The sequence below is a fragment of the Eublepharis macularius genome, chromosome 16 (genome assembly GCF_028583425.1).
Source record: "Eublepharis macularius isolate TG4126 chromosome 16, MPM_Emac_v1.0, whole genome shotgun sequence".
In the NCBI taxonomy this organism is placed as follows: domain Eukaryota; kingdom Metazoa; phylum Chordata; class Lepidosauria; order Squamata; family Eublepharidae; genus Eublepharis; species Eublepharis macularius.
In genome coordinates, this window is record NC_072805.1 from 22640444 (window position 1) to 22667096 (window position 26653).

Here is a 26653-nt window from a genome sequence, read left to right on the forward strand (position 1 = left end):
GGGCTTTTTTTCAGCAGGAACGCGGTGGAACGGAGTTCCGGCACCTCTTAAAATGGTCACATGGCTGGTGGCCCCGCCTCTTGATCTCCAGACGGTGAGCAGTGCGGGGGCATTCTAAACTCCCCTCTGGCTGGAGATCAGGGGGCGGGGCCACCGGCCATGTGACCATTTTCACCGAGGGCGATTTAAACCTTAAAAAACTCCCCCCTTGTTCCAGCTGACCCAAAGTGATGTCATTGTGCAGTCTTGAGTTCCACCACTGAGTTCCACCACCTCTTTTCCCAGAAAAAAAGCCCTGGTTCTATCTATTTATTTAAATATTTATATCCCACCTTTCTTTGGGGTGCGAGATGGCTTACAAGTCATAGTTAAAACAGCACAATTTAAAACCAATATAGAATAAAACACCAGATACACCCCCTCTCCCCCCTGAAAGCCCTGGAGAATAAAATATATCTTGCAGTACCTCCTGAAGATTTCTTATAATAGCCTTCCCATTTCACAAAGTGGAATTCCCTCTCTGGTGACGCTGGCAGTACCCAACTTTGTTAGCTGTTAGTAGCAAAGTCCGTTTCCTTCCCAATTCCAGATGGGTTGCCGCATTAGTGTGTTGCAGCTGACACAGGACCCTTCTGTCCCTTTAGAGACTGACCCTGTAGAGACTGATTCAGTGTGGCATATCTTTCATGTGGCCACAGCTTACTTTATCAAGCACATGAGGTATTACTGGACAGAAATACCTATTTTACAAGCAATGGGAAAGGACTGTTATGCCATTAGACGAATGATGCTGAAAAGATCAGCGACCTAAAGATACAGGCACGACAAGTAAGTCCACACAGCACAGATGAAGATTCAACCAAGGTTCAATTCGTGGCACTGTTAGTTAAACGCTTGCATAAGAGGTGGTGCAAAAGACCTCTGCTTGAACCCAGGACAGCTCCTGCCAGTCAGAAGTGACAACAATAGACCTATCTTAGAAAAAGACAGCTTCCTATGATCAGGTAAAATGAATAAAGGGACAATTGCTTTCTGCATTAAGCCAGCCACTTTCCATCTCTATTGAGCCTGAGGTGGACAGTATCAAATCTGCTTAAGAATTCCAGCTCAGCAACTTCAGGCTAGAGAATTCCTTTCAAACTTTCTACACCAGCTTTTCAAGTCTGTGATCGAATGTCCAAGGAGGGTGAAATAAAGTTTTAATTTGTCTTTAAATGCTGTGCTTTGGCTTTTTTTTTTTAAAGCTTTGGTTTAGATGTTTTGGGTTATGCTTCCTCTTGTTTCCAAGCTATAACCATTTTATAATATTATTGTTAACACCGCTTTGAATTTTTACAAGAAAAAGTTATTGCCGTTGGGAAGAGTTTCTGTGGAGAACGGAATCCTGGATTCTATATTTCTTAGAAATTAGGCAACTGGCTATTTTAGTCTAAAAGACCTTTGTTGAAAAAATTAAGCCAATTCAGCTGTCTAAACACTGCCTTGCTTAGTCTATAAAACTGATATACTACATGCCAGCTTTCCTCCCCCCCCCACCCCCAGCAACAGGTTGTCAGCTCTTACAAAGCAGCCCGGAAGGCCTTTTATTTGGGAACACAATCCCTTCGATGAAATGCAACCCATTCCAAAACAATGTTAACAGTGGATCTAACTCAATGGCAACTGGGCCATAAATTATACTGTTTCCAGCTTTGATTAAAGACAAGATACTGCACCCCCTGGGTTCGCAGGGCATAAGTGTTCTGAAAGGCACAATGCTGTTTCTCAAAAAGAAAGGAGGCAGACCATGGCCGTCTCCATAGGGCAGAGAATTTCAAAGTCTGTTTCTCCAGACTGAAATTCCTTGGGACTCATATCTGGGGTTCAATGGGAAGGTAGTGGACAATAAGTGTCTTCAGATAACCTGTGTGCTGAAATTGACATGCACACAAGGAGAGTGAGGGAAAGTACACTGGCTGGCCCCGACCTCAGCCTGTGCACAATCGCCAAAATCTGAGCATGGCATTGACACTTGAGGACCACATTCCTGTGACTGAGAATGTGTGAAACGTGTTTCTCCTTCCATGGAGATAGATCAAGATGGGTAGCCATGTTAGTCTGTCGGTAGCAGGACAAAAGAGCAGTAACACCTATAAGACTAACAAAATTGGTGGTAGAGAATGAGCTTTTGTGAGTCACAGCTCCCTAGAAGAAGAAGTGAGCTGCGACTCACAAATGCTCATACTCTACCACAAATTTTGTTAGTCTTATAGGTGCTACTGGACTCTTGCTCTTTTCTACTGAAAAAGCAGCATTCATGATCACAAGAACAGGTGGGTAGCCATGCTGGTTTGCAGGAAAGAGGAAGATCCAGGTCCAAGAGCACCGTAAAGACCAACTAGATTTCCAAAGTGTCAAAGCTCCATTAATCAGATATGAGGAATGGAATTTCCACTCCTTGTATCTCACGAAGGGAGCGTTGACTCTCGTAAGCACCTACCTCGGAAATCTAGTTGGTCTTTAAGGTGCCATTGCGCCGAGATCTTGCTCTTTGATCACAGGAATGGAATCTATGCACTTACATTCAAACTTTGGCATCCTCATGTAGGTGGTGGCAGGATCAGCAAGCCTGATCTCACTCTAAAAGCAGTGCTGTCAGTGTACACATGTACTCTGAAGAGGTTACTGGTAGGCAAGACATTTGGTGGGGGGAGGGATGAGAGCTACTATCGTAGAGCTGCCTCTGCAATCTGCAATTCAAAAGGAATGCAAGGTGCATGCTCTCACAGTAGACACATCTATCACATAGACTCAGTTGCTTAATTGCCACAAAACCATGGGTTTTGCACAACATCTGAACCTAAGCCACACTGTTTTCATGCTGTCTGCATTGGCTTTTATCTACTTACATTGCTATTAGTTGAGTCAGCTTCAGGAAGATGAAAACATACAAAGCTACCTTATACTGAATCAGACTATTGTTCCATTAAGGTCAGTCCTGTCTACTCAGATGGGCAGTGTCTCTCTAGGGTCTCAGGCCTAGAGGTCTCTAGAGGTCTTTTACATCACCTATTACCTAGCCTTTTGAACTGGAGATGCTAAAGACTAAACCTAGGACCTCTTGTATGCAAAGCAGATGCTGTACCACTGAGCCACGGACAGTCCCTTTGCAAGATATAAAAATGCTTTTATAACAGGAACAAGACTGTAGTTAATCCTACTGTTTGCAGTATGCTTTACCTGTTTATTGTATGTATTATCGTGCTCTCACTACATTGTTTTCTACTGTTGTAATTCCATCTTCTGCATTATTTGACACACCGTATCTGATAATTTTTTTTGCATTGTTTCTAAATTGTAACCTTAGCATGATTTCATTGTTATTAGATAGCTCATGCTATTGAATGACATTGTTTTACACTGTATAATCCTTATTGAGTCTAAGCAAAAAAGGAGGGCTATAAACAAATTAACAAACTAAATAAATACATGAAATCTACACAGCTATATTGTTTTTTAAGCTGGCTTTTGAAAACTACTAACACCCTGACTTGGACAGCCCAGGCAAGTGTAATCTCTTCACATCTTGGAAGCTAAGCACAGTCAGCCTTGGTTAGTAATTGGATGGGAAATCTCCAATGAAGACCAAGGTTGCAGAGGCAGGCAATGGCAAACCACCTGTTAGTCTTCTGCCATGAAAACCCCAGCAAGGGTTGCCATAAGTCAGCTATGACTTGATGGCACTCTCTACCACCAATTGACTATGAAGGAAATTGTGAATCATGTCCATATGTTCTTTTACTGCTGGGGTGGGTGAGTAATGTGGTGTGGGGCTTAGAATGTCAGAGTAGGATCTGGGAGACCTGGATTCAAATCCCCAAACCTGAACATAAATCTCTTGTTGGGTGACCTTGGGTTAGCCAATCTCTCTCCGCCTAACCTTTCTTACTGGGTTATTTATGAGGCTACAAGAAAGAGAAGAAAAAGAATCATACGTATCATCCAGAGCTCCTTGTAGGAAGGGGACAAGATAAAAATATATTAAACAGGCAGATATTCATTGCAGAGCGTGTGTATGGTTTCAGTGCTGTTAGCCAGCTTGAGAACCAGTAGATCGAGAGTGCGAGAGAAGTATTTTAAAACAAATAAATAAAACGTCTAAGGGCATGACGGCAGCTTGACTACTGTCTGCCTGTCTGTGACTAACTGGCCAAATGTGGTCAGGTCTGCCTGTAATGCAGTGACGCTCTTGAGCCTGGGAATGGGGGGGGGGGGGGGAAGCCTGCCATTACATGAAATATTCTCTAACTAGCATAATTGTTTCTTTTTTTCAAAAATACACCCTTTTCAGGTTACCTTCACCCTCATATGCCAGGCACTTACGTCTTTCCAAGTGAATGTTGCAATTTAATTTTTTTTTTAAAGGGAAGCAGGCAGAATGTGGAGAATAGCTTTCATCTATGTCATTTCCTGTAAGTTACTATTTGCTTTACCAAGAATTCACTTTTGTGCTGACACATGCTTCCTCCCACTTTAACCACCAAATGATCAAGCCTACACGCTCTTCAGCAGAGGAAGAAGTGTATTATTATCATTTTTAATTATGGATTCTTATTTTCCGGCTGCATATGATAAACCTTTTAGATGCAGACTCGACTAACGCGAAGTTATCTGCCCAGAGCACTGCTCCAAAAAGGTGATTTTCGGGGAAATGAGCTGGTGTTGCAACAGATACCATCGTAACCTGGAGTATTTTATTTCCACTTCCTTTCCGAAAAATTAAACCCTGTAGATCAGTGGTTGTCACGTTTTGAGGTGGGACTCGCTTCTACATTCACTTTACAAAGGGGCTCTTGAAAAGTATAACTTTTTTCAGGGCCGTTTTGCATCTTATGCAGAAGCAAACCCAAATTTGCTATCAAGCCTCCTCGTAGTTCTTACTCCTAAGCTCATCCTGTACCACCTCCTCCTTCTCTATGACCCTTCCTGTGAGAGACTTCCAGCCCACTTTTGGGTCCAGAGCCACAGTTTGAAAACCACTCCTGTAGGCAAAAACAAAAATCTCAAGAGCTTGTTCCAGCTGGTTTGGGTGGTCTTTAAAGAGTCTTTGACCCACCTCTACCTTTTCTCTCAAAACTGGAGTCAGAACTTAAAGTCAGAAATGCCTCATCCCTGGGAGGATTACAAAGAACCACAAAACCAGTCCCCCAAATTTTGCATTCATGGGAACAAAGGCAAACAGCATATGGTATTATGAAAGGGCTTATCTAGGAGTCAGGAACTAGCAGCCCCTGCCCTGAGACTAGCCCAGTCATTTTATTCTGGCAACAACCATCCTGTGAGCTTGGTGGAGAGTGGTCACCTGTTCACCCAGCCAGTTTCCGTGGCAGAGTAGGGATTGAAACCTGGGTCTCCCAGATCCTAGCCCTGCACTCGATTCACTACACAAAGCTGCTCTCTAATCACTCTGGAGATACAGAGAGGTTGATATTACAGCCTGCCATCTTCTACCCTTTCCTCAAACTTTCCTTCTGCAAAAAAAATGAATTGCTGACTGGGATTCTTGAGTAAATGGCCTTACTTCTGCTTTAAAGAAAGGAACATGTGTTCCCTACAAGCAGGACGCCGACGCCAAGAGTGTATATTACTGCATGCAAACTTGGAGAAAACTTGAGGACGAAGCAGTATTTTAAACATTAACTCATCCATGTGTAGCATCACCAAAGGCAAATAATATTCTGCAGCACTCCCTAGGGACCAATGGTATCACTTCTATCAGCCCACCAGGATTTCCCAGAGTTCTCCACTGCTGTGTCTGCTTTTGAAGATACGATCTCCCATCTCCCTGGTGTGCTGAGGCACCTTGAGAAAGGGTGAAGGGGACCCTGACAGACGTTTTGCACCAACTTTCCCATGTTCTAATCCACAGAATTACCATGACAAAGCTTAAGTAAACATTTGTTCCACATGGAAGCCAGACTTGACTCCCCTCCTGTTTACACAAAAGCTTGAATGGATTCCACACTGGAGCGACAAAGAGACCTCAAGAAAAACAAAGATGAGGAGAACACAAGCATGTGGATGATTAACCAATGGGAGCAAGCTAAGGGTGGGCAGCACAGGGAGATCAGGGAGAAGGAGGCCATTTTACCTCAGAGAAGAGGCAGGCAGTGTGGAGGAAGATTCAGACCAAAACAACAGGCTTGGGAAAGGGTGCTAGACGAAGTAGCCAAACAGCAGTGCTCCAAATATAAGAAGATTACTTCTTTGCTGGCAGCCCTCTTTCCTGTTTCCTTTTTAGTGGTTGCTGGGAGGTAGAAATGAAGAGCAGAACAAAGAAACTCACATGGCTTCTGGTAAAACTTGCATTCAAAAGGAGAGTGGAGCAAAAGAGCAATCTCTGATGGAGTGGTCTTATGCAGCGAGGGGGAAACTTGCCCCCCCAAACCACATTTTTTCAAGCAGCCCCATCAAACACTCAAAAATGTTCAAATGTAACTTGAGAGTGACTGGACACTTGTAAAATGTGTATTGCTTTATTTATTGACTGGCTTCTTTGATACCCCTCCTTTCTCCCCAACAGGAACCCAATATGGCTTACTTTGTTCTCCTCTCCTCCAGTTTATCCTCAAAACAACCCCGTGAGACAGGTTAGGCTGGGTGTGCGTGGCTACCCAAGCTCGCCCATAGCAGGGTGGGAATTCGAACCTGGGTCTCCCAGATTCTAGTCCAACACTCTAACAGCCATACCACTGACTCTAGTTCCCCTTTAATGTCACAAAACTTACCTTTTTGCGGAGGCAGTAATCTTTTGGGAATGTTTAATGACATAGCAGGCACTGATCAGGAGGACCAGTCATTCCTGTTAATTTAATATCCCCAAGCTTCCCCAGTATGATTTCTTGCCAAGGTTGATGGGAAGTGTAGAACCCAAAGGCCATAAAAACTACCACTCTCACAAACCCGGTAAGTACTGAGCATGCACAAACAGTTACCACCAGCTCAATGACAGACACCCATTAGGTATGCTGAACCACAAATCTCCTCAGAATTTTACAAAATATCCGTGAATGCAGAAAGAGTGCTTGATTCATGATAAAAATGAGCATCATGACTCACTAGGATAAATCTGATTTTGGTTTTTTAGTATCCACATTTTCCTTTCAAAAACAGAGCCTTACATTAGAGCAACCTTTTACATCCTGATACAGAACTTCCTATTTCTTGTTGTTGTTGTTGTTATACTACCAGCAAATATAAATGTAAGAGAACAATATATTGATCGGAAACCCTGTGAGCACAAGTATCATGAATCACTGTTAAATGTTCAGCGCTGAACATCATGGGATAAAATTATTTCCCTTTGAGTTTGTTATTCCATGCTGGAAAAGATCTAAATGTTTTAGGAAAACTTGGAATATGTTCAGGCATCGACTCGATTAGTAAAACACACTGAGTAAAACACTAAGTGAAATACTAAGTAAAACAGAATGGCTCTGAAAATACAAAAGAAACTTGAAACAATGATGGACAAGGAGACTGATATATTCAGGCATATAATCCAAATAGGGAGAGAAGAGCTCAAGAAGAGAACACATGGTGTGTATGTTTATAGAAAACGTTTGTGGCTCAATGGAAGAATGTCTGCTTAGAATGCATAAGGTTCTAGCTTCTATCCCTGGAATCTCCAGCTAAAAGGTGGTGGTGAAAATGACCTTTTCGCTTATTTGCTTCATTGATACTCCAATTATCTCCCCAATGAGGAGCCCAAGAAGCTTACAATATTCTCCCCTTCCCCATTTAATCCTCGCAACAACCCTGTTACGTCAGTTAGGATGAGTGGTCCAAGGTCACTCAGAAAGTTTTCAGAGGGACTGGAACCTGGGTCTCTCAGATTCTAGTCTTGACACTCTAGCCACTACCTCACACTACCTCTCTTTTTCTTATTCGAGGACAGCTGTTACAGCAGTCAATATTAATCTAAATGGATCAAACCGGCATAAACCATCTTGCTATTTAAGATTACAGTTCAGTTCTTGGAACCTCAGCAAGGCTGATAAAAACCTTTCATGAGCCTGCCCTCGGCCCTTATCCCCCACCTTCAGTAAATGGAGGAACAAGAGGGAAAATGGTCAGAAAACGGCTTCCATTTTGACACACACTAGTAATTTCTCCATATCTTTTACCACAAAGAACAAGGAAAATCCCTAGCACATCACCTGGAAATGAGATCTCTCGCCCCTAAACTTCACCCTGTTTAGACACCACCCTCAAAATCTCCTGGCATTTGCCAAGACAGCACTGGTAACCTTCATGGGACCCTGGAGAAATGTGGCAAAGAACTAAATGGAACAATGGTCTGATAGAATAGCAGCAAAACCAAAGTGGCAGCCAAAAGAAAGCTATTAACAGTAATACATTTTGAGCAGGAAAGCTATTCCTTGGAGACCCTTTAACAATACATTTCAAACCTAATTTTTAGACTATTCTCTTTCAAACAAGAGGCTCCATTTCCCTTATTTCTCTTCAGTTTAAGACTCCATCATCACATATTTTCTAGTTCTACTTTTTTTCCTTAAAGAACCCTCCATGTAAACCAAAGAAAGTATGAACAAACAGGGGCCAAGATTTCAGACTCTCTTTCCCAGCACAATTGTTGTTTTGAGAAATTTGTGTTTCATTCGGGGGTGAATTTTATATTAGCCCAGACATAATCAGGTCTATTCCAAGTGTGGCATTTTCCTTAAACAAAATCTTGAGGCAAACATTCACCTTAATCTTTAAGTAAGCTGATAAGGGGTAAAATCGAAAAGAGTCCAGTAGCACCTTTAAGACGAACCAACTTTACTGTAGCATAAGCTTTCGAGAATCACAGTTCTCTTTGTCAGATGAGTGATTCTCGAAAGCTTATGCTACAGTAAAGTTGGTTCGTCTTAAAGGTGCTACTGGAGTCTTTTCGATTTTGCTACTACAGACTAACATGGCTAACTCCTCTGATAGGGGGTGTGATAGTACAATCTACTGGTCAGAATATCAGGCTAGGTTCAGGATGATTTGGGATCAAATCCCTATTTTGCTATGGAGCTGCCTGGGTGACCTTGATCCAGTCACTCTTAGCCTAACCTACCTCACAAGGTTCTTGTGAGGATAAAATGAGGAAAGAAGAGCCACATATATTGCCTTCAGCTCCGTGGGAAATGAGTGGGGTAAAAATATACTATACAGACAGACAAGCTGCTTGAATTACAGAGGAACCAAAGGACCCCCCCCCCCCACCCATCCAAACCCCCTTTGAAATACTCCCCATAACTATTGCTTTTATAGGACTTTCCATGAGGACTTTCCATTTGTCCATTATTAAAGAGCCTCTTATCTCAACCCCACAAAGACCTTTAAAAGCACTGACAGAAGCACCATTTCCAGGATGTTCACTCCCCTGTCTGGTGCCACATTTCCACCTTCAGTCAAGCCAACCTTGCAAGTTTCTCAAGTGCTATAAACTCTCCACACTTTGTTTGCCAGTGACAACTCTTGGATAAATATATACACCACAAACAACATGGACTTTCCCTTACCATCTTCAATTCACTTGACAAAAAAAGCCTTTCAGCTGTCTCTGGAAACAGGTTTTTCTTACTGGTTTCTGTGTTATGGTGATATCTGCCATTTTTCATTACTGGCTAGTATTTAAGGGTGGGGGGGAAGACCCAAGAAGAATCTCTTATAGCTCTAGGTTTTCAGATTTAGAGCCAAGCTACAAGTGACGCCTTACACAGGCTGGACGCTTGTCAGCTTCCCTCAAGTTTTGATGGGAAATGTAGGCATCCTGGTCTTGCAGCTGTAATGGAGAGCTAAGCTGCAAAACCAGGATGCCTACATTTCCCACCAAAACTTGAGGTAAGCTGACAAGTGTCCAACCTGTGTAAGGTGTCACTTGTAGCTTGGCTCTTAGTGCATGAAGGTTTCAGTGCCCTGAGTAAGGGAGTCCTGGTTTGGCAGTCCTATCTGATTTTGGCAGGCTGGCCATGCTGGTTTGCTCGCTGGAGAGCAGGCAGCTTTTTCAAAATAACTGCACAAGAAGAGACAAACTTAAAAGAGAAAGGCCGAGATTACAGAGTTTGCATCAGAGACCATTTGACAGAGAGGGAGGAATTGGTACTGCAAAAAATCAGTGAATAAGTTAACAGGGCACAGTCGCCACCTCCTTCTGTGGAGGCTTAAGAGTCTCTGGACTGGTACCTATTTTCATATACTTTGGGGGAAGGGGCTTGTATTCTTGGGATCCTTGGGATCTTTCAAATTTTTGCAGTTTTCTCCTCACGGCACTTCTGCAAAATGCTGGAGATTGGCAGAGCATTAAAACCACCCCTCATTGGAGACAGCTAGTAGGGCAATAGTAGCTAGAACGTAAAAGCAAAGACCTGACAGGGTTTGTGGCAAATATAGGCATCGTTCCCCTAGAGGAAGCACAGGAGGAAGACAAGATAAAAAGCTCAAGTATTTATTGTAAGGTAGACGGACTCAAAGAGTGCCAGATCCAAAGCGTGTTCTCTTCCCTGTTCACACAGCATGTTGCTGCAACTACGGAGTTCCCCAAAGAGGTCACATGACAGGTGGCCCCACCCACCTGACTCTCGGTCATTTTGGGCCCGTTTTGGCCTGGATTGGGGCCGAAACAGCCCAGATCGGGCCTCTGATGGGTGGTGGATCACTCTCCCGCTCAGCAGTGGCCTGATCCTGACCATTTTGGGCCTCTTTTTGGCCATTTTCAGTCTCTTTTTGCCATTTTGGGCCCAATTTCGGTCCTGAATGGCCAGGATTGCCTCCGAAAAAGCCAGGATAGGTGATGTCAGGGGGTGCAGCATATGCAAATAGCTATGCTAACGACACATTTCCGGCGATGTCAAGGAGTGTGGCATATGCTAATGAGTTATGCTAATGAGTTCCTCCAGCTCTTTTTCTATGAAATGACCCCTGGGAGGAACATAGTAAGAGGGGAAAAGATCATTGGCAGGAATGCTGAATATTTTGACCTTGGCTTTCCTCCAAGCTACTCAAGGCAGCAGGTATGGCTCTCCCATCCTCATTCAATCCTCACAACAGCCCAGTGAGGTAGGATAGGCTAAGTGAATCGCTCCCAGTCACCCAGAGAGCTCCATCATAATGTGAGGCTTTGAACTCAGGCCTGCCCAATCCTTGCCATTCACTCTAACCACTACACCACACTGGCAGTCAGTACAGCCGATATTCAGTCCCACAATGGCTCTAAGGAGAGCCTCCCTCAAAGGATAAAATCTGCGATGGGGCCTCAGTGGCATATCTGAAGATCTTAGAGCAGATCATACTAGGAGAGAAAGTACCATAATTTCAGAAGTGCAATGCACCAGCAGCAATAAATGTGTTCAATACCTTTGAAGTTAGTGGGATAAAGTCCTAAGGAAGAGAAAATATGTCACTTGTTCACTTCCTAGGAGAACTGGTATGGAGTTGCTTAAGAAACTTGTCAAGCTCTGCCTTGCTATTCTCTTCCCCCAGTTCCTATGTATGAATTAGAAGAGCAGAGCAGAGGATTAGTTTTCCTGGGGAAATCTAAAGAGCCCTCACCATAGACTGCAAGAGACTAGAACATACTAAAGATGTGTGTCCCCCGCCCCACCAGATAAAAAAAGAGCCACAAAATATTTGGCAAGAGCTGTAATGATGTCTATGTTTTAGAATGCTCCTGAACCAACTGTGGAAGGAAACAAAGGGTGAGCTGAACTTGCATTTTATATTTGTTGTGGGAGGGGGAAGAAGGGACCAGGGGCATGAGAATCATTCATAAACATGGTGATTCCTGTCCAGGGCTTCAAAAGCAAAGCCACTGGATATTTACACAGGTATTATGATGTAGCCTGCCCAACAGAGACTGTTTGCTGTGCTTTGCACTGAAGAGAGTGCAAGTGCTAATAGTCAGGACAGAGATCTGGAGTTTCTGTGTTTTGAAAAAGAGAGAGAGACGTAGCAAGTATTTTCTAAAGAAGGCGGCCTTATGGCTAAAACTTTGCAAACAAACATTGAGGGAAAACTCTCAGAAGAGCAATCGTGCAATTTACAGAATCTTTTTTCAACTAATGGTGTGGAAAAGGTCAATTCTTGACTAGAAACAACCTTTGGACGCATTATTCCAGGGGATTTTCCAAGGCTACATTCCTCACACACTCTAGGGTTGTCAAACTCCAAATAGAGCTTAGAAACCTTCTGAAATTACAACTGCTGTCCAGACTACAGATCCCCTGCAGAAAATGGCTGCCTTGGAGGCTGGACTCCATGACATTATCCAGTGGAGGTCCCTCCTCTACCCTCCCTAGGTTCCACCTCCAAAACTCCAGGGATTTCCTAATCCAGAACTAGTAACCCTATGCAACCATACCAAAGATCTCTGCTTACATGAAACTGAAAAGTAGGAAAGCACAGGGGCAGTCTTCAAGTATAACCACACTATAGTGCTTATCCTTGGGAAATCTAAACACTCCCTCAAAGACCCTGCAGAGTATCAGACCTGCCCTTACGTGACTCCTCTTAAAGAATCTCACTCAATATACAGATTTTGATGCATGCATGGAGGGAAGGGAAGGGAAGAGGGACACCGTGGACCTAGAAAGCAGCCTGAGCCACACCATTCAGACAGATTGGTTAGACAGTCCAATCTGGCTGGCAACAGTTCTCCAGGGCCTATAGCAACACCTGTGGATCTCAAATTAATAACAACAACAACAACAACTGTGCTTATATACCGCTCCTCCAGACAGATTAGTGCCTCACCCAGAACGGTGAACAAATTAGTATTATTATTATCCCCACATTACAGCTGGGGAGCTGGGACTGCGAGGAGCAGCGTACCCAAGGCCACCTACTGAGCTCATGGCAACAGTGGGATTTGAACCAGTAGAATGCTGATTCGCAGCCGAACACTTAACAACTGTGCTACAGCAGATCTCTTTTGTCTTTTGTCCAGGATGCCGAGGATTGAACCTGGGCCCTTCTGCACATCAGACACATGTCCTATTAGCGAGGCACAACTTTAAGCCAGAAAAGCATTGGAGGAGTCCACAGAAACGCCCCATACCAACCCCAATCTCCTCCTTTGATAGTTTAGAACAGGCCCACACCAGTTGTGACCTACCGAAGACCAAACCACAGCCTGCAGGTCCTGCATTTTGGCTTGCCAAGTGAGTGACAATATACATGCGTGTGGACCTTTTTGTTTTTGCAATCTGAGGCATGCAGCAAAACCAGGTTTCTTGAGCACGAGTAAGTTGCTGAGCGGAGCTGGTAACCGGGTTGCTCCTAGGCCTTTTTGTTGGCAGAAACCAAGATCTCTTGCCACTCCTAGGTTGATGCTGTGCTTACATTTGAGAGATACCTGAAAGCCTCTGATATGCCAGGGACACAGGGAGCTTTATGCTTTTATATTACTCAATGTGAAACGCTGTCCTCTCCAGCATGGCAGTAAAAGGACTCATTGAAGGTCAGTATTGTTTGCTTACGAGCCAAGGGAGAACAAGATGTGAACACAGGTTCGCATTTACCAGCAGTTGTGCAGTGTGTACCGGGTCAGAGGGATTAGGGAAATGACTGCGTTTGATTGGAGGACGGGTTAATGTACAATTCTGGGATTGCACAGGAGTTAGTGGGTACCTTTCCCAGCTGCTACAAAAGCTCCACAGCTAGAGAGAAAAAAAAACACCCTCTTTCCCTCCCTCTAACTTTTATCACATTTCTCGACTCCAAAGATTTATTCTTTCAGCCCTGGCTAACAGCTTATCGATTTATAACTGAGGAAATACATTAATGTTTTGTGACAGGAAAAAAAAAAGGTACATAAATTCATACTCTGCTGGTGCAATTTCCCAACAGAAACTTCAATCCATGTACAGAAGTTAATGAAGAAGCTCAGAGTGTGTGCATGATGCAATACCATGGGAAAAAATAAACAGACCTTCTCTTGCTCTCTCCTAGTTGGGAGACCAGGCTAACGTCCGAGGAAAATATAGGTAAAGTCTACAGGAACCTCGGCACAGAGAGACCTCCCAGTGGATCATCTGCTCCAAGGAAGGAACTTACAGCATCTCAAATAAGGGTGGCAGGGAAGAAACAGTGACAGATTCAGCTCCTTGACGTATGGCTTAGGAGTTCCTATTAAACTCTAGGCGGGAATCAGCGTGCATGATTCTCGCCACAGCAACGAGGCCTAGAAACTTGGTTTGACTTCCCTTTTAAAAACATGAACTTCAAGTTCCACAATCCTGCTCCTTATCTTGTGCCTCAGAGGCCATATTCTGCGCCTGCTGGCAATATCGCTATCACTCATAAATCCTAGAAATTGCCTCAGAAAGGTAATAACAAGCACAGCTATTACCTGAGAAAAAGGTTTTCCATACTCTATGTACGTGCCTAGGATGTGCGGAGCTCCACAAAACATGCACACAGTTCACATCCTGAAAGAAGAACAGATCTTTTTGCAATTAGCCGAGGCGAGGAAAAGGCTGCCCGCAGAACGCTCCTAGTCAAACATTACCCCAAATGTCCACAGGGCCAAGTTCTGCTTTGGCTTACTGTTTATCCAGCAAATACATTTAAAGTTATGATGCCACCCCACCCAAAGCTGCTCTATCAATGTCAATAAAGGTAAGGTGGGTGAAGCCATAAACTCTGCCAGGCTGCTAAGCCAAGTCACTGCAAAATAGTCCTCCCCTGTCAATTGTTGCAGGTTCAGTTCACACAAACAAGTGGGCTGTGGGATGACGGATTAGAAGAATCAGTAACCTGGGTGTGTGCAACCACTCAACACAAGAATCAGTTGGTTACATTACCCGATGCCTGCACAAAACCAGTCCCCTTATCCTGAGAGAGTGGGGGTGCTACAACAATAAATTGATTGTCCAGCATCAAATATTTTTTAAGGTGTTGTAAAATATCATATGAAGCTGCCTTTTTCTGAGTCAGACCCTTGGTCTGTCCATATCAGGATGTTCTGCTCAGACTCTCAGAGTCTCTCTGCATGAGACATCTAACATGTGAAGAACACGTATCAGGAGGTTCAATGTTAGCCGGGAAGGGTAGTTTAAAAAGACCGAGCCAGCGGCAGGGCAAAGGTTTTGCTAGGCACTGGAGCTGGGTGAAGGGGCTGTGAAATGCCAGAAGGGAAACTTCAGCTCATTATAACCTCTCCAGGTCCAAGCCCGGCTCTGGAAGGCAGCTCCAGCCCATTTCCATTCCTCACTGCCCTCCAGTTTCAATCCCACACAGTTTTAGACTGGAGAGGTGAAACTGACATAGCCTTTGGGAAGGTGAAGATGAAGTTAATAAACCAGGGGTATGTTCTGTCCTGCGCGGGGAGAGCCCTTTATCCCACATGCGTGGTGTCGCTCCCGAAAATGATGTCATCACGCATCGTGCATGATGACGTCACTTCCGGGAGTGACGTCACACGCGTGGGAGAAAGGGCGCTTGTGTCTCCTTTCTCCCTGCCGCCACTGCTGCAGCCCACTTGTGGCAGCGGCAGCGGCAGCAGCTCTGTTGCCAGAGCAAGCGCCAGCGCCCCCCGCTGCTGCCGCCGCTTGCTCTCACGGCAGCAGCACAGGCAGCTTTTGCCAGCGCTGTGGGTTGCTCTCGGCGGCAGCAGCGAGAGCTGCCTGCTTTCACCACCACCACCTGCTCTCACAGTGCAGGAGCATGCACCCTGGGGAGGGGGCACCCCAGGGAGTGTGCCCCCGCCAAGTGGGTAAGTGGGAGCAGGAGGGGAGGGTGGGATTGAGGGATCTGCCTGATGCATTTGCCCGCAGTGCTGCCGTTTGCCCACAGCTCAGCTGCTTGTCTCTCTCCACGGGCCAGTCCATATGGCCCACGGGCCAGACGTTCCCCACCCCTGTAATAAACCCTCTGAGGAGTGATCTTTTTAAACTACACTTCCCGGCGTCTCCCTACACTTGATGAGTACGCGTCAAGGTGTCTCATGTAGAGAGACTCTCAGTGGCTATCCAGATTCTCAGATGGTGAATTTTCACATCACCTACTAAAAGATCCTTGGAAATGCCAGAGATGTTCTACCACTGATCCATGGCTCCTATGAAGCCAAGAATGCTATATGTAGATGGCAACTTTTAAAATGTCACTAAGATTTCACATATTATCAAGGGTCGATATGGGGCTGTTTGGTCCCTAAATCTGCAATAGTCAGGGTCCAATCTTGCTGGAAAGCAAAGTTTCTCCCACTATAACTGCAGATATTGCTAAAAAGGTAGGATACAACTGCTAACTACACAGCTACCTTTAAAAGTTGGATTTTTAATTATCTGCTACTTTGCTTTATTTCTATTTCTTTTCTTTTTAAAAATGTATAATTGTACATTGACCCTGAAGTTCCAGGATAAAAGCTGCAGAGACAGCTTAATACTTGTTAAAAGTTATAATAGTTTATTAGTATAAGAAGTCATTGTTTCATAATAATTTTGTTTGTATAATTGGTATAACTATGAAACCTATTGACTAAAGCCCCTTTTTGTTATTGCTGCAGCATAGTTAATTTTTTTAAAAAAATACTGAAAGCCAAGGTGGAATAATGGTTATAAGTGGGAGATCCAGCTCCCAATCCTACTATGCCATGGAAGATTGATGGGTAACTTTGGGCCATCACACTCGCTTAGCCTAATCTTCATGATAAGCAAAATTAGGGTCCAGTAGAATATTGGAGACTAAGCAGATTTCCACGGTGTAAACTTTCAAGAGTCAAAGCGCCCCTCATCAGACTCTTGTCAATCTACTTGGTCTCTTAGGTATTACTGTGCCTGAATGTTCCTCTTCTACTACAGACTAAGGGCCAAGCTACACATGACGAATGACACTTGAACGGCAAGTGTATTTCTCCCTGTTCACTTGCCCTCCACTCAATCCACTTGCCGTTCAAGTGTCATTCGTCACGTGTAGCTTGGCCCTAAAATGGCTGCCCACCGGAAACTATCTTCACGACAAAGATGTTCAGAAGATAAGCTGGAAGAGAGGTTTTTCATATCTAACCATCGACTTCCAAAATAATATTCTCAAACTTCCTTTTGCTTTGGAAGGTTTATCTGCAACTGCTGTTGCGGTTTTTTCCACTCGGAGTGGGAAATCATGAACATTCACACCTCACACCCACAGGTTTTATTCCAGTAGCCTTGATGGTATGACAAAAACAAAATCAGAAAACTGGAGCGGCAAACAACTAGAGTCAAACAGCCCAAAACGTGCAGAGGCCAGGCCAATTTACTGGTTTGAGTGTCGGACTACGAACATGGACAACCAGTTTCAAATACCCACTCTGGCATGCAATTGTGGGTAAATCGCACACACTCAGCCTAATCCACTTCACAGAGCTGTTGTGCAGATAAAATGGAAGAGAACGATGTAAGCTGCAAGTGACCTTTCTCCTCAACGGGAACCCAAAACGGCTTTTCAGAGATCTCCAGTAGGACTTACAAAATCAAAACCAAGCTGTGTTCTTCTAGGCTGAACAGCTTTTGCTGTTTTACTTCACTCTCCATGTTCTTCGTGGTACATGAAGGAGTTCCCAACATGGTGCCCCTGGGCACCATGGCACCTGCTCACACCTTTCCTGGCACCCACCAAATGTTTTTAGAAAGTGGGCATGCCCAGGTGAGGCTTCTGCTCATTAGAGATCCTATAGAGATCTCATTGGCTAGGCACATCTTTAAAAATTGCCTTTGGCAGCAGCTGCCACCACAGCACAAGGATTTTCACAGAGTGAAGACATTTTATGCTTGGCTCTGCCTCGTGTGGCAGCCATTTTGTAGTTGGCGCTCCTCACCCTGCGTCAGAATTCCAAAGGTGCCCAGAGGCTCATAAAGGTTGGCAGCCCTGTCCTAGAGCCACCTGACACAGCCCAGCATTCTTGCTCACACCAAGGAAGTCCCCACCCAACTAGACGTCACCCCCTGATCTACCACACGCCGCCCCTGAGCTCCCCGGCTCTACCCTCTGAGTCTTCAGAAGTTCTGACATACCTAATGATGTCATATTTTAAAACGTTCAAAAACACCCTCTGGCTACCAAAGAACCACAGGCTGGTGTGCATAAACAGGATTAAAGAGAGAGGTACGGATTGTTTTTAAAGAGAAGCAACCCCACCTTTTTGGATGGATTCCTTTCATGCTGAGTCATAAGGACTTCCAAGAGACCAGGTAGGTTTATTTGGGCCTCTGGAATGTATTGGTGGCCAAGGGAACAAGCAAAGAATCATGAATCACGCATTTGTCACGAACTCATGCATTTGCCATGAACGTGCCATGGCAAACTGCTGCCTCTCAGCCTCCTCATCTGCAATATGAGAATAGGAATATTGACCTACCTTACATGGTTGTTGTAGGGACTGCAACAACGTAATGTCTGTGAAGCACTTCAGATACCCTAACACACTTTAACAAATGCTATATTTATTATTATGACCCTTTGGTGGTGGTGGTGGTAACGGTGGTAGTAGTAGTAGTAGTAGTAGTAGTAGCAGCAGCAGCAGTAATAGTAACAACAACAACAACAACAACTGATGATGATGATGATGATGATGATGATGATGATGATTTGATGTAGTGATTAAGAGTGGCAGGACTCTAATCTGGAGAACAGGGTTTGATTCCCTACTCCTCCACCTGAAGCCAACTGGGTGGCCTTGGGTCAGTCACAGCTCTCTCAGCCCCACCCACCTCACAGGGTGATTGTTGTGGGGATGATAATAACATACTTTGAAAACTGCACCGAGTGGGCATTAAGTTGTCCTTAAGGGTGGTGTATAAATCAAATGTTGTTGTTGTTATAAAATAAGTTTGCACTCACAAGAGAGAATTGGCAACGGGAAAAAAACAAGACTAGAAAGAAAATGAAAAAGAATTTGAGAAGTCCTGAAGAGGAGAGATGAGTCCACTTCCTGGCGATTCCCTTTCCAGTTTCAAAGATGCTTTTTACTAGATTTCTTCATTTAATTCAGGGCAGCAACTGCTTCTCAAACGGGAAGTCTCTGAACCAAGAACCTTGTCCCTGTCAAGCTTTTAAACTGAGCAGCGAAAGAGGAAACAGTAGGATAGAATTAGTTTTTCACGCAGCAACCAGACAGCTTTCATCCATACCATCTGTACACTGCTTTAGCAAACACAGACATGCCTCATCATGAAACACAAGAAATGGAAAGCATTGACGCTTCCAAGAACACAGGCCACAGAAAAAGACCACAGCAGCTAGTGGAGACACCCTGTATCATTCCAAAGGGAAGGTTATATATAAAAACAGTCTTGTTAGGTCAGAACAATCATTCATGTAGATGAAACGTTGTGCTTCAGAGACTGGGCAGAGCTAGCTCTTCAGAAGATGTTAGCAAAACTAGAAATTCATGCACACATCCCAGCATTGACTTTAAAAAGTGCTGTGGCAGTGGGGGGAAGGCGTGCATCTCAGCCCAAAACATGGTGTTCCATTGTTCATTTCCATGATAAGCTACATTTAACATGGGTACTACAATCCATGCAAGGCAAAGGATGCATAGCAGCTTGGCTTAGCGGCTAACTATGTCTTCCGGCAGTGGAAAACACTTCCACCAATAGAAAAGATGGTTTAAAAAGGTAAAGGTAGTCCCCCTTTGCAAGCACCAAGTCATTACTGACCCATGGGGGGACGTCGCATCATGACGTTTTCTTGGCAGACTTTTGTTAAGGGGTGGTTTGCCATTGCCTTCCTCAGTCATCTACACTTTACCCCCAGGAAACTGGGTACTCATTTTACTGACCTCGGAAGGATGGAAGGCTGAGTCAACCTTGAGCTGGTTACTTGAACCTGGCTTCCGCCAGGATCGAACTCAGGTCATGAGCAGAGCTTGGGCTGCAGTACTCCAGCTTACCACTCTGAGCCACAGAGCTCTTAGAAAAGATGGAGGGGGAGATTTTTCTCCCAATATTACCTTCCCACTTTCCCCTGCATGGTTGGGTGGGGGCACCCACTTCCAAGAGTGCAATTGCCAAATTGCTGCAGGAGGGGAGGTTGGAAACTTTGCTTCCAAAAAGGACTGACCTGTTTGCACTAAACAAGATCCAAGCCATCGGGTCAGCTAGTGGCATCGATAGTACACGGCCACTCACTGCAAACTAGTCTCTTATTTGTTTCTTAAATACTATTCCTTAACTTTCTGTAACGTGCTGAATTTGTTTTGCAAAGCTAAAGCCAAATGTGCAACAATTAACGCACCCCTTCCTTAGGTTTCCTATAGTTCTTGGTTTACAGATTATCAGTATTCCGCACATGCAAAGCAGGCAAAAAGCGGGAAATAATGCCTGACCAGCACTGTTTCGAGTCAGGAAAAGGGCACGGAGGGGAATGCAAGAGCCCTTCTTCCCCTTATCACAGTTCCCATCTTAATGAAGCTCTCTTTTATTTTTAAACGGACAGTTCCCAAAGCTTTTGAATAGCCATGGCTGGCCAGGGGGAAGTTTCCCCCAGACTTCACTCTTTAAAAAATGTAACATCTAATTTGTCCCAGAGTGGGAATTTAAACGTAGGTTTCCCAGATTATAGTCTGAAACCCTAACCACTAGACTATAGTGGTGATAAAGCAGTGTGCAAGTTGAGAATGTTGCATAAATGATAAAACAGACCTAGTTTTTCAGGGACAGCTTGTTCTGATTCAGGTTTTGCACTGAAGAATGGAAAGTTCCTACAAAGATGCACTTTTGGGAAGGGTGCACAATGCTTTCTCTCTTTCACAGAATGAGAATTTTTAGACAGCATGGGATGGGGTAGAGACCCAGGTTCAAATCCCTGCTCTGTTACAAAATTTAGAGTGCTCTTGGGCCAATCATTCTCTCTCAGACTAAGCTACTTTTCCTAGAAGGGTTGTAAGGGCAAAAGCTAGGCCAGAACCCTGTTCGGTAGCCAGCTTCCACAGACATTCAGCATGAATTAACATTCAGTCATGGACTCTACCTCCCACCCCTTCCATACACACTATTTTTTATTCACTTATGCCCTGGCGCAGAGTGGTAAGCGGCAGTACTGCAGCCCAAACTCTGCTCACAACCTGAGTTCAATCCTGGTGGAAGCCGGGTTCAGGCAGCTGGCTCAAGGTTGACTCAGCCTTCCATTCTTCCGAGGTCGGTAAAATGAGTACCCAGTTTCCTGGGGGTATAGTGTAGAAGACTGGGGAAGGCAATGGCAAACCATCCCATAACAAAAGTCTCCCAAGAAAATGTTGTGATGTGACATCCCCCCATAGGTCAATAATGACTCGGTGCTTGTACAGGGGACTACCTTTACCTTTTACCTACCCTGTCATGCATCCCCAATGGCGACCCAAAGCAATTTTATCATTCTCCCCCCCTCCGTTTTATCTTCACAACAACCTTGTGAGGTAAGTCATGCTGAGAGTGTGTGATTGGCCCAAGCAAACTTCCATGGCAGAACAGAGATTCGCACCAGGGTCTCCTAGAACCTAGTCCAACATTCTAACCACTACACATTACTGAAGTGGTAAAATACTGAGAGGCTTGCACCATACATGTGTGGAGACACACAAGAGCCCCACAAGTGCTGTGTGTTTTTCAGAACCCTCAGATCAGAACCCTCCAATTTTGTTCTTGCCACATTATGTCTATATAACACCAAAGAACGCTTTCATGGAGCTGGTGGGGATACTCCTCATTTTTCTGGCCCAATTGTTCACCACTGTGTGCAGCAGCTGTTTCATGTTTGATCAAGTGACAACAGATATCGCAGACCTGCCCACACCCTCATGAGAGAATCATTTTGTGATTATTAAAATACTTCGCAGAGCACGACAGATTTTGTTCAGCATAGAAAGTAAATCAAAAAAGAAAAAAAAATGCCCCCTCCATCCAAACAGGACATTCAAGCTTAAACACAAAGAAAAGTAGAGGATAAAAAAATACATATAGAACAGCTGACTTCTTTGCCGTCTATGTCATTGTTTCTTGTAACCATAGAAACCACATCCTGCATTGCTGCTATGGTAACATTGCAGTATCTTTTTCTTCTTTCTCTCCTCCCTCCCTCTTTTCAAATAATGACCCAAAGAGAGAGATTATTTTTGGACAACACCTAGTCAGACAGCAAAAATGCCACAACTTTCCACCTGTGCATGCAATTAAGTGGTGACAACACCTCATGCTTGTTCTTTAAAAACTCTGGCGGATTTATCTCTGCTGCGTGCTACAAAACTTTCCTTGAAAGTTAAATATCTCAAAGATAAGCCCATTCATAAACCTGCTGCTTCCCTCTGTAAGAACTAGCTGCCGTAGCTGACTCACAGACTCCAAGGATCATGCCCTTTGGTTGATCAGTAGTTTTCAGTATGAGTGACCCTGAAGTTACTTCATGCTTTTTATAATGAGAAAAGCAATAATGGCAGACAAGATTCCCAAGAATAAACTTAAATGGGCACCACCGGTTACATAAGCCAAGAACTACAAAAAACTCCGGTGTACAGGAACTACAAGGTTCCACAATCTCTCAAAAAATAATTTTTGTATATTTATATTTTTTAAGTGCAAAATGTGAATATCGTGCAAACAATAATCAGTATCTATAACAGCAAGGTCAGTCAATATTCATCCCAATCCAAGTTGTACTGATTATTGTTTGCACAATATTAGCATTTTGCACTTAAAAAATATAAATATACAAAAATTATTTTTGAGAGATTGTGGAATCTTGTACTTCCTGTATACCTAGGGTTGCCAGCTCCAAGTTGGGAAATTCCTGGAGATCTGGGGGGGGGGTGAAACCAGGAGAAACCTGGAGAAAGTGGGGTTTGGAGAGGGAAAGGACCTTGGCATGGCATAATTCCATAGAGTCCACCCCCCAAAGTAGCCATTTTCTCCAGTTGAACTGATCTCTGTGGCAGGGAGACCAGTTGTAATTCCGGGAGATCTCCAGCCACTACCTGGAGGCTGGCAACCCTATGTACACCGGAGTTTTTTGTAGTTCTGAGATTCCCAAGAAGGCAGGTTATTTCGATATATGTCCCCCACTTTTCTTGGGACCCAAAGCATCTTACAATAACATTCTTGTCTCTTTGGTTTTACCTTCGTAATCCCAACCCTGTGAAAGAGATTAAGCTAAGAAAGAACAACTGGACAAAAGCCACCCACTGAGCTTCCACGGCATAGTGGAGACTCGAACCTGAGGTCTCCCAGAATCTAATGGGACACTATAACCACTACACCATGCTGGCTTCCAGTTTTTGCTTGCCACTACTGACTCCTGACCTGGATAGCCCAGGCAAGCCTGATCTTTTCCAATCTTAGAAGCTAAGCAGGGTTGACCTTGGTTAGTCATTGGTTGGGAGACCTCCAATGAAGACCAGGGTTGCAGAGGCAGGCAATGGCAAAACACTTCTGTTAGTCTCTTGCCTTGAAAACCCCAACATGGATCACCATAAGTCAACTATGACTTGATGGCACTTTCCACCTCCACCACTTCCCTCCACCCCCTGCATTCACAGGAGACTGTGAGGCATGTACCAACATGTGCTGTCACTTCACACAGGTTGATGCTAAGGCCCAGGGCTTCATGGGAACTGCCTGTGCCCTAAAAATCTGCTCCATGGTTCTCTACTACACAAACATGTTTTCAACCAGAAAAGTACTAAGGATTATTATAAGGCAATGAAACATATAAAACATTGTAGATTCTCTGCACACTGGCTGTCAGGAGAAAGATCTGGCTTTCTCCATTGCCATGCTTGTTTTCTATGGGATTCAAGCATGCAATTTCTCTGAAAGATTACAATACATACTAGAATACATGAACTCAAGATTGCGGCTCAACTTCCTACCGCTTTACCAAAATGACTGGCCACCCACCCATGAATCTGACTGCCAATCCAGTTCAACTTGGCTTTAAATGGACACAGTACCTCCTTCCTTATATATTCAATGTCTACATAACTTTTCAGAATGCACATACAAAGAAAGATGATGCATGGAAGGAAATGGCTTGTCTCAGAGAGGAACTACAAGTGACAAAAGGCACAGGTTGGACACTTGTCAGCTTCCCTCAAGTTTTGATGGGAAATGTAGGTGTCCTGGTCTTGCAGCTTGGCTCTCTGACTGCTGTCCAAGGGACTTTTCAACTGTCACTTGTCCAACATTCCGCCAAGCTGCCTACATTTCCCATCAAAACTTGAGGGAAGCTGACAGGTGTCCAACCTGTGCCTTTTGTCACTTGTAGTTCCGCTCTCAGTATCCCAGAGAGATGGTTCTGTGCTGAAGTAAGAAGAGATCTAAGCACATAGGTCCAGGATGGGAAATTCCTGGAGATTTGGGGGGTGGAGTCTGGAGAGGGTGGGGTTTGAGGAGGGGAAGGGCCTCAAAATGGTATAATGCCATAAAGTCTACCCTCCAAAGCTGCCATTTTCTCCAGGGTAACTGATCTCCGTCATCTGGAGATCAGTTGTAATTCTGGGAGATCTCTGTCTACCACCTGGAGGCTGGCAACCTTATCAACTAATCCTCTTCCTTCCTCACAGTAACTATGAACCAGACTGCTAGTCCAAGAACCACAGGGTTTATTATGGCAACTACAACAGTGTTATCCTCTCTGTAGACAATGATTCTCCGCTATGTTGGTGACTGGCCTGGATGTTCTTCCAACCTTGCCAGGTAGGCCAAAATTTGCACACAAAGGCATCTGAATGAATGAAACATGCCAGCAGAAGGGAAGTGACAATTTGGCATGATTCACTGCAAACGCTGAGCCGAAGCTTTCAGTCAGGAAAAAGAAATAAAACTGTCTTCACCCAAATGTAACGAAAACCCAACAGATTCTGTCTCTGCCATTAACAGCTCACTTTTTCAATGCCTAATTGTTTTAAATGCATTCTCCATGGCACACCAAGTTCAAACGCTGGTCATTACGCTTTGCTAAAGACTCATAAATTCCTAGCTCATGTTGTTCTCCCCGTGCACTTTTGCATAATTACCTCTTTTCCTGAGAGGGCACCCTTTCTGCATGCAGCCTTCTGGGCACATGAAGAATGCTGCCTCAGCATTTTCCCATTCCAGGATGCAGAATCTAGATTTGGTTTTCTGGTGTTGGGTTTCCCATGCACAAGAGGCTTTTTTAACATACACTGTGAAAAACAGGGCTACTGGGTCCTCACTGGGCACATCTTTCCACACGAAAGCCGCATTAAGGCAGTAAAAGCATGCTGCACAGGGTATAAACAATGACAAATCTATTGCAGCCGTGATTGAGAATAAGGCCAGAAGTGCTTGCAGGAGAACATTTCCAAGGCTGCTGCTACCTTCCGGAGAGATCATTTTAGCATGGCGTCCTCACTACAACGGAGCCGAATGTTTGTTTTCATTTCCCTCATGCCCCTTCTATGCAACAGAGTAGAGCTGTGTCAATAACAACGGCAGATAAGATGACAGATCTGTGCTAGATTTGGGTGTCGACTAGAATCAGCAATTCTGGAGAAGCACAAACAGTGATGGGGCTGTTCTTGCAATGGAGCTCTTCTTGAAAGTCTGATTCTCCTGGATATTAGAGAAAAGAGGTGATACAAAAGACACAAATGTGATGCCTATCTTTTGTAGTCCAAAAGAACGTTAGAATTATTATTCAAATAATCTGACTTAAAAAAACTTTCTGTATCTGCTCAGACATTGTGCTAATTGTTTGGTAAACTCATACCCTGATTTTTATACTTATTAACTGCCACAAGTTGATTTATCCTATTGATTATATATTATATCAAATATATATTTTATTCTCGATATGTTCGCTTGCTGGCTGCAATTCCCTGCCCTCTTTTAGAGAAGGCTTCTTGTTCTAAAACTCTTCTCCTGGAATATTTTATTCCGCTTTTCTTAAATGGTTTTATTTGTTTAAGACACTTTATAGTGGTACTCTTTTGAGGGGGGTTAGTTTGATTTATTTTGACTTTGATATTTGTGAACTTCTTCAAGCCTTCAGAGAATGCGGCTAATAAGTCCTAACACTGTGAAATAATAATGTCCACAGTCTGAACTGAGTCATGATCAGGGCTTTTTTTCAGCGGGAACGCAGTGGAACGGAGTTCCAGAACCTCTTGAAAATGGTCACATGGCTGGTGGCCCCGCCCCCTGATCTCCAGACAGAGGGGAGTTTAGATTGACCTCCGTACTGCTGGAGCGGCATGGAGGGCAATCTAAATTCCTTCAGACCCGCTTTCTAATCCAAGCCACCTCGAAATGCATAGCCCATCAAGCTGAATTCATGCTGTTATTTGCTGCCAGGTGTTGAGAATCCCACTATTTATTGCTGTTCCAGGCAGGCATAAAACACAAGAAGTTCATCTAGCTATTAAAGTCTATAGCACTTAAGTTGTCCAAACTTGTCCTAAAACTATCTCAGAGTGAAACAAATGGCTTTCTGCTGCCACAACTTGGAAACTGAACTAATGATAAAGGAAAAGCTAATGAAAGTATATCTTGCCAAACCTGAGCAACTGGAAGGACCAGTCTATAGAACTGGCAATATTTCAAGCAGCACCATAGCATCTTCAACAGCAAGAAAAGGAGAAGATACTTAGATCAAAACTGACAAACTAAAAACTGAAATGAGCCATTTTGAGTAGAACAGCTTTCAAAGC

General features: G+C 44.1%; 1 protein-coding gene across 4 annotated transcripts in view; it reads right to left on the reverse strand.

Moving 5' to 3' along the window:
* The window catches only part of CMIP (c-Maf inducing protein), a 216633-nt gene that overhangs the window by 125271 nt on the left and 64709 nt on the right, over nt 1–26653 (reverse strand). Inside the window, exon 1 of one of the 4 annotated variants that reach the window (XM_055000398.1) lies at nt 14381–14466. The exons of the other annotated variants lie outside the window; for them this stretch is intronic. Coding sequence (XP_054856373.1) covers nt 14381–14443 — 63 coding nt within the window. The 5' untranslated portion in view covers nt 14444–14466. Of the gene's footprint in view, nt 1–14380; nt 14467–26653 lie in introns of those variants that run through there. 4 annotated transcript variants of the gene reach the window in all.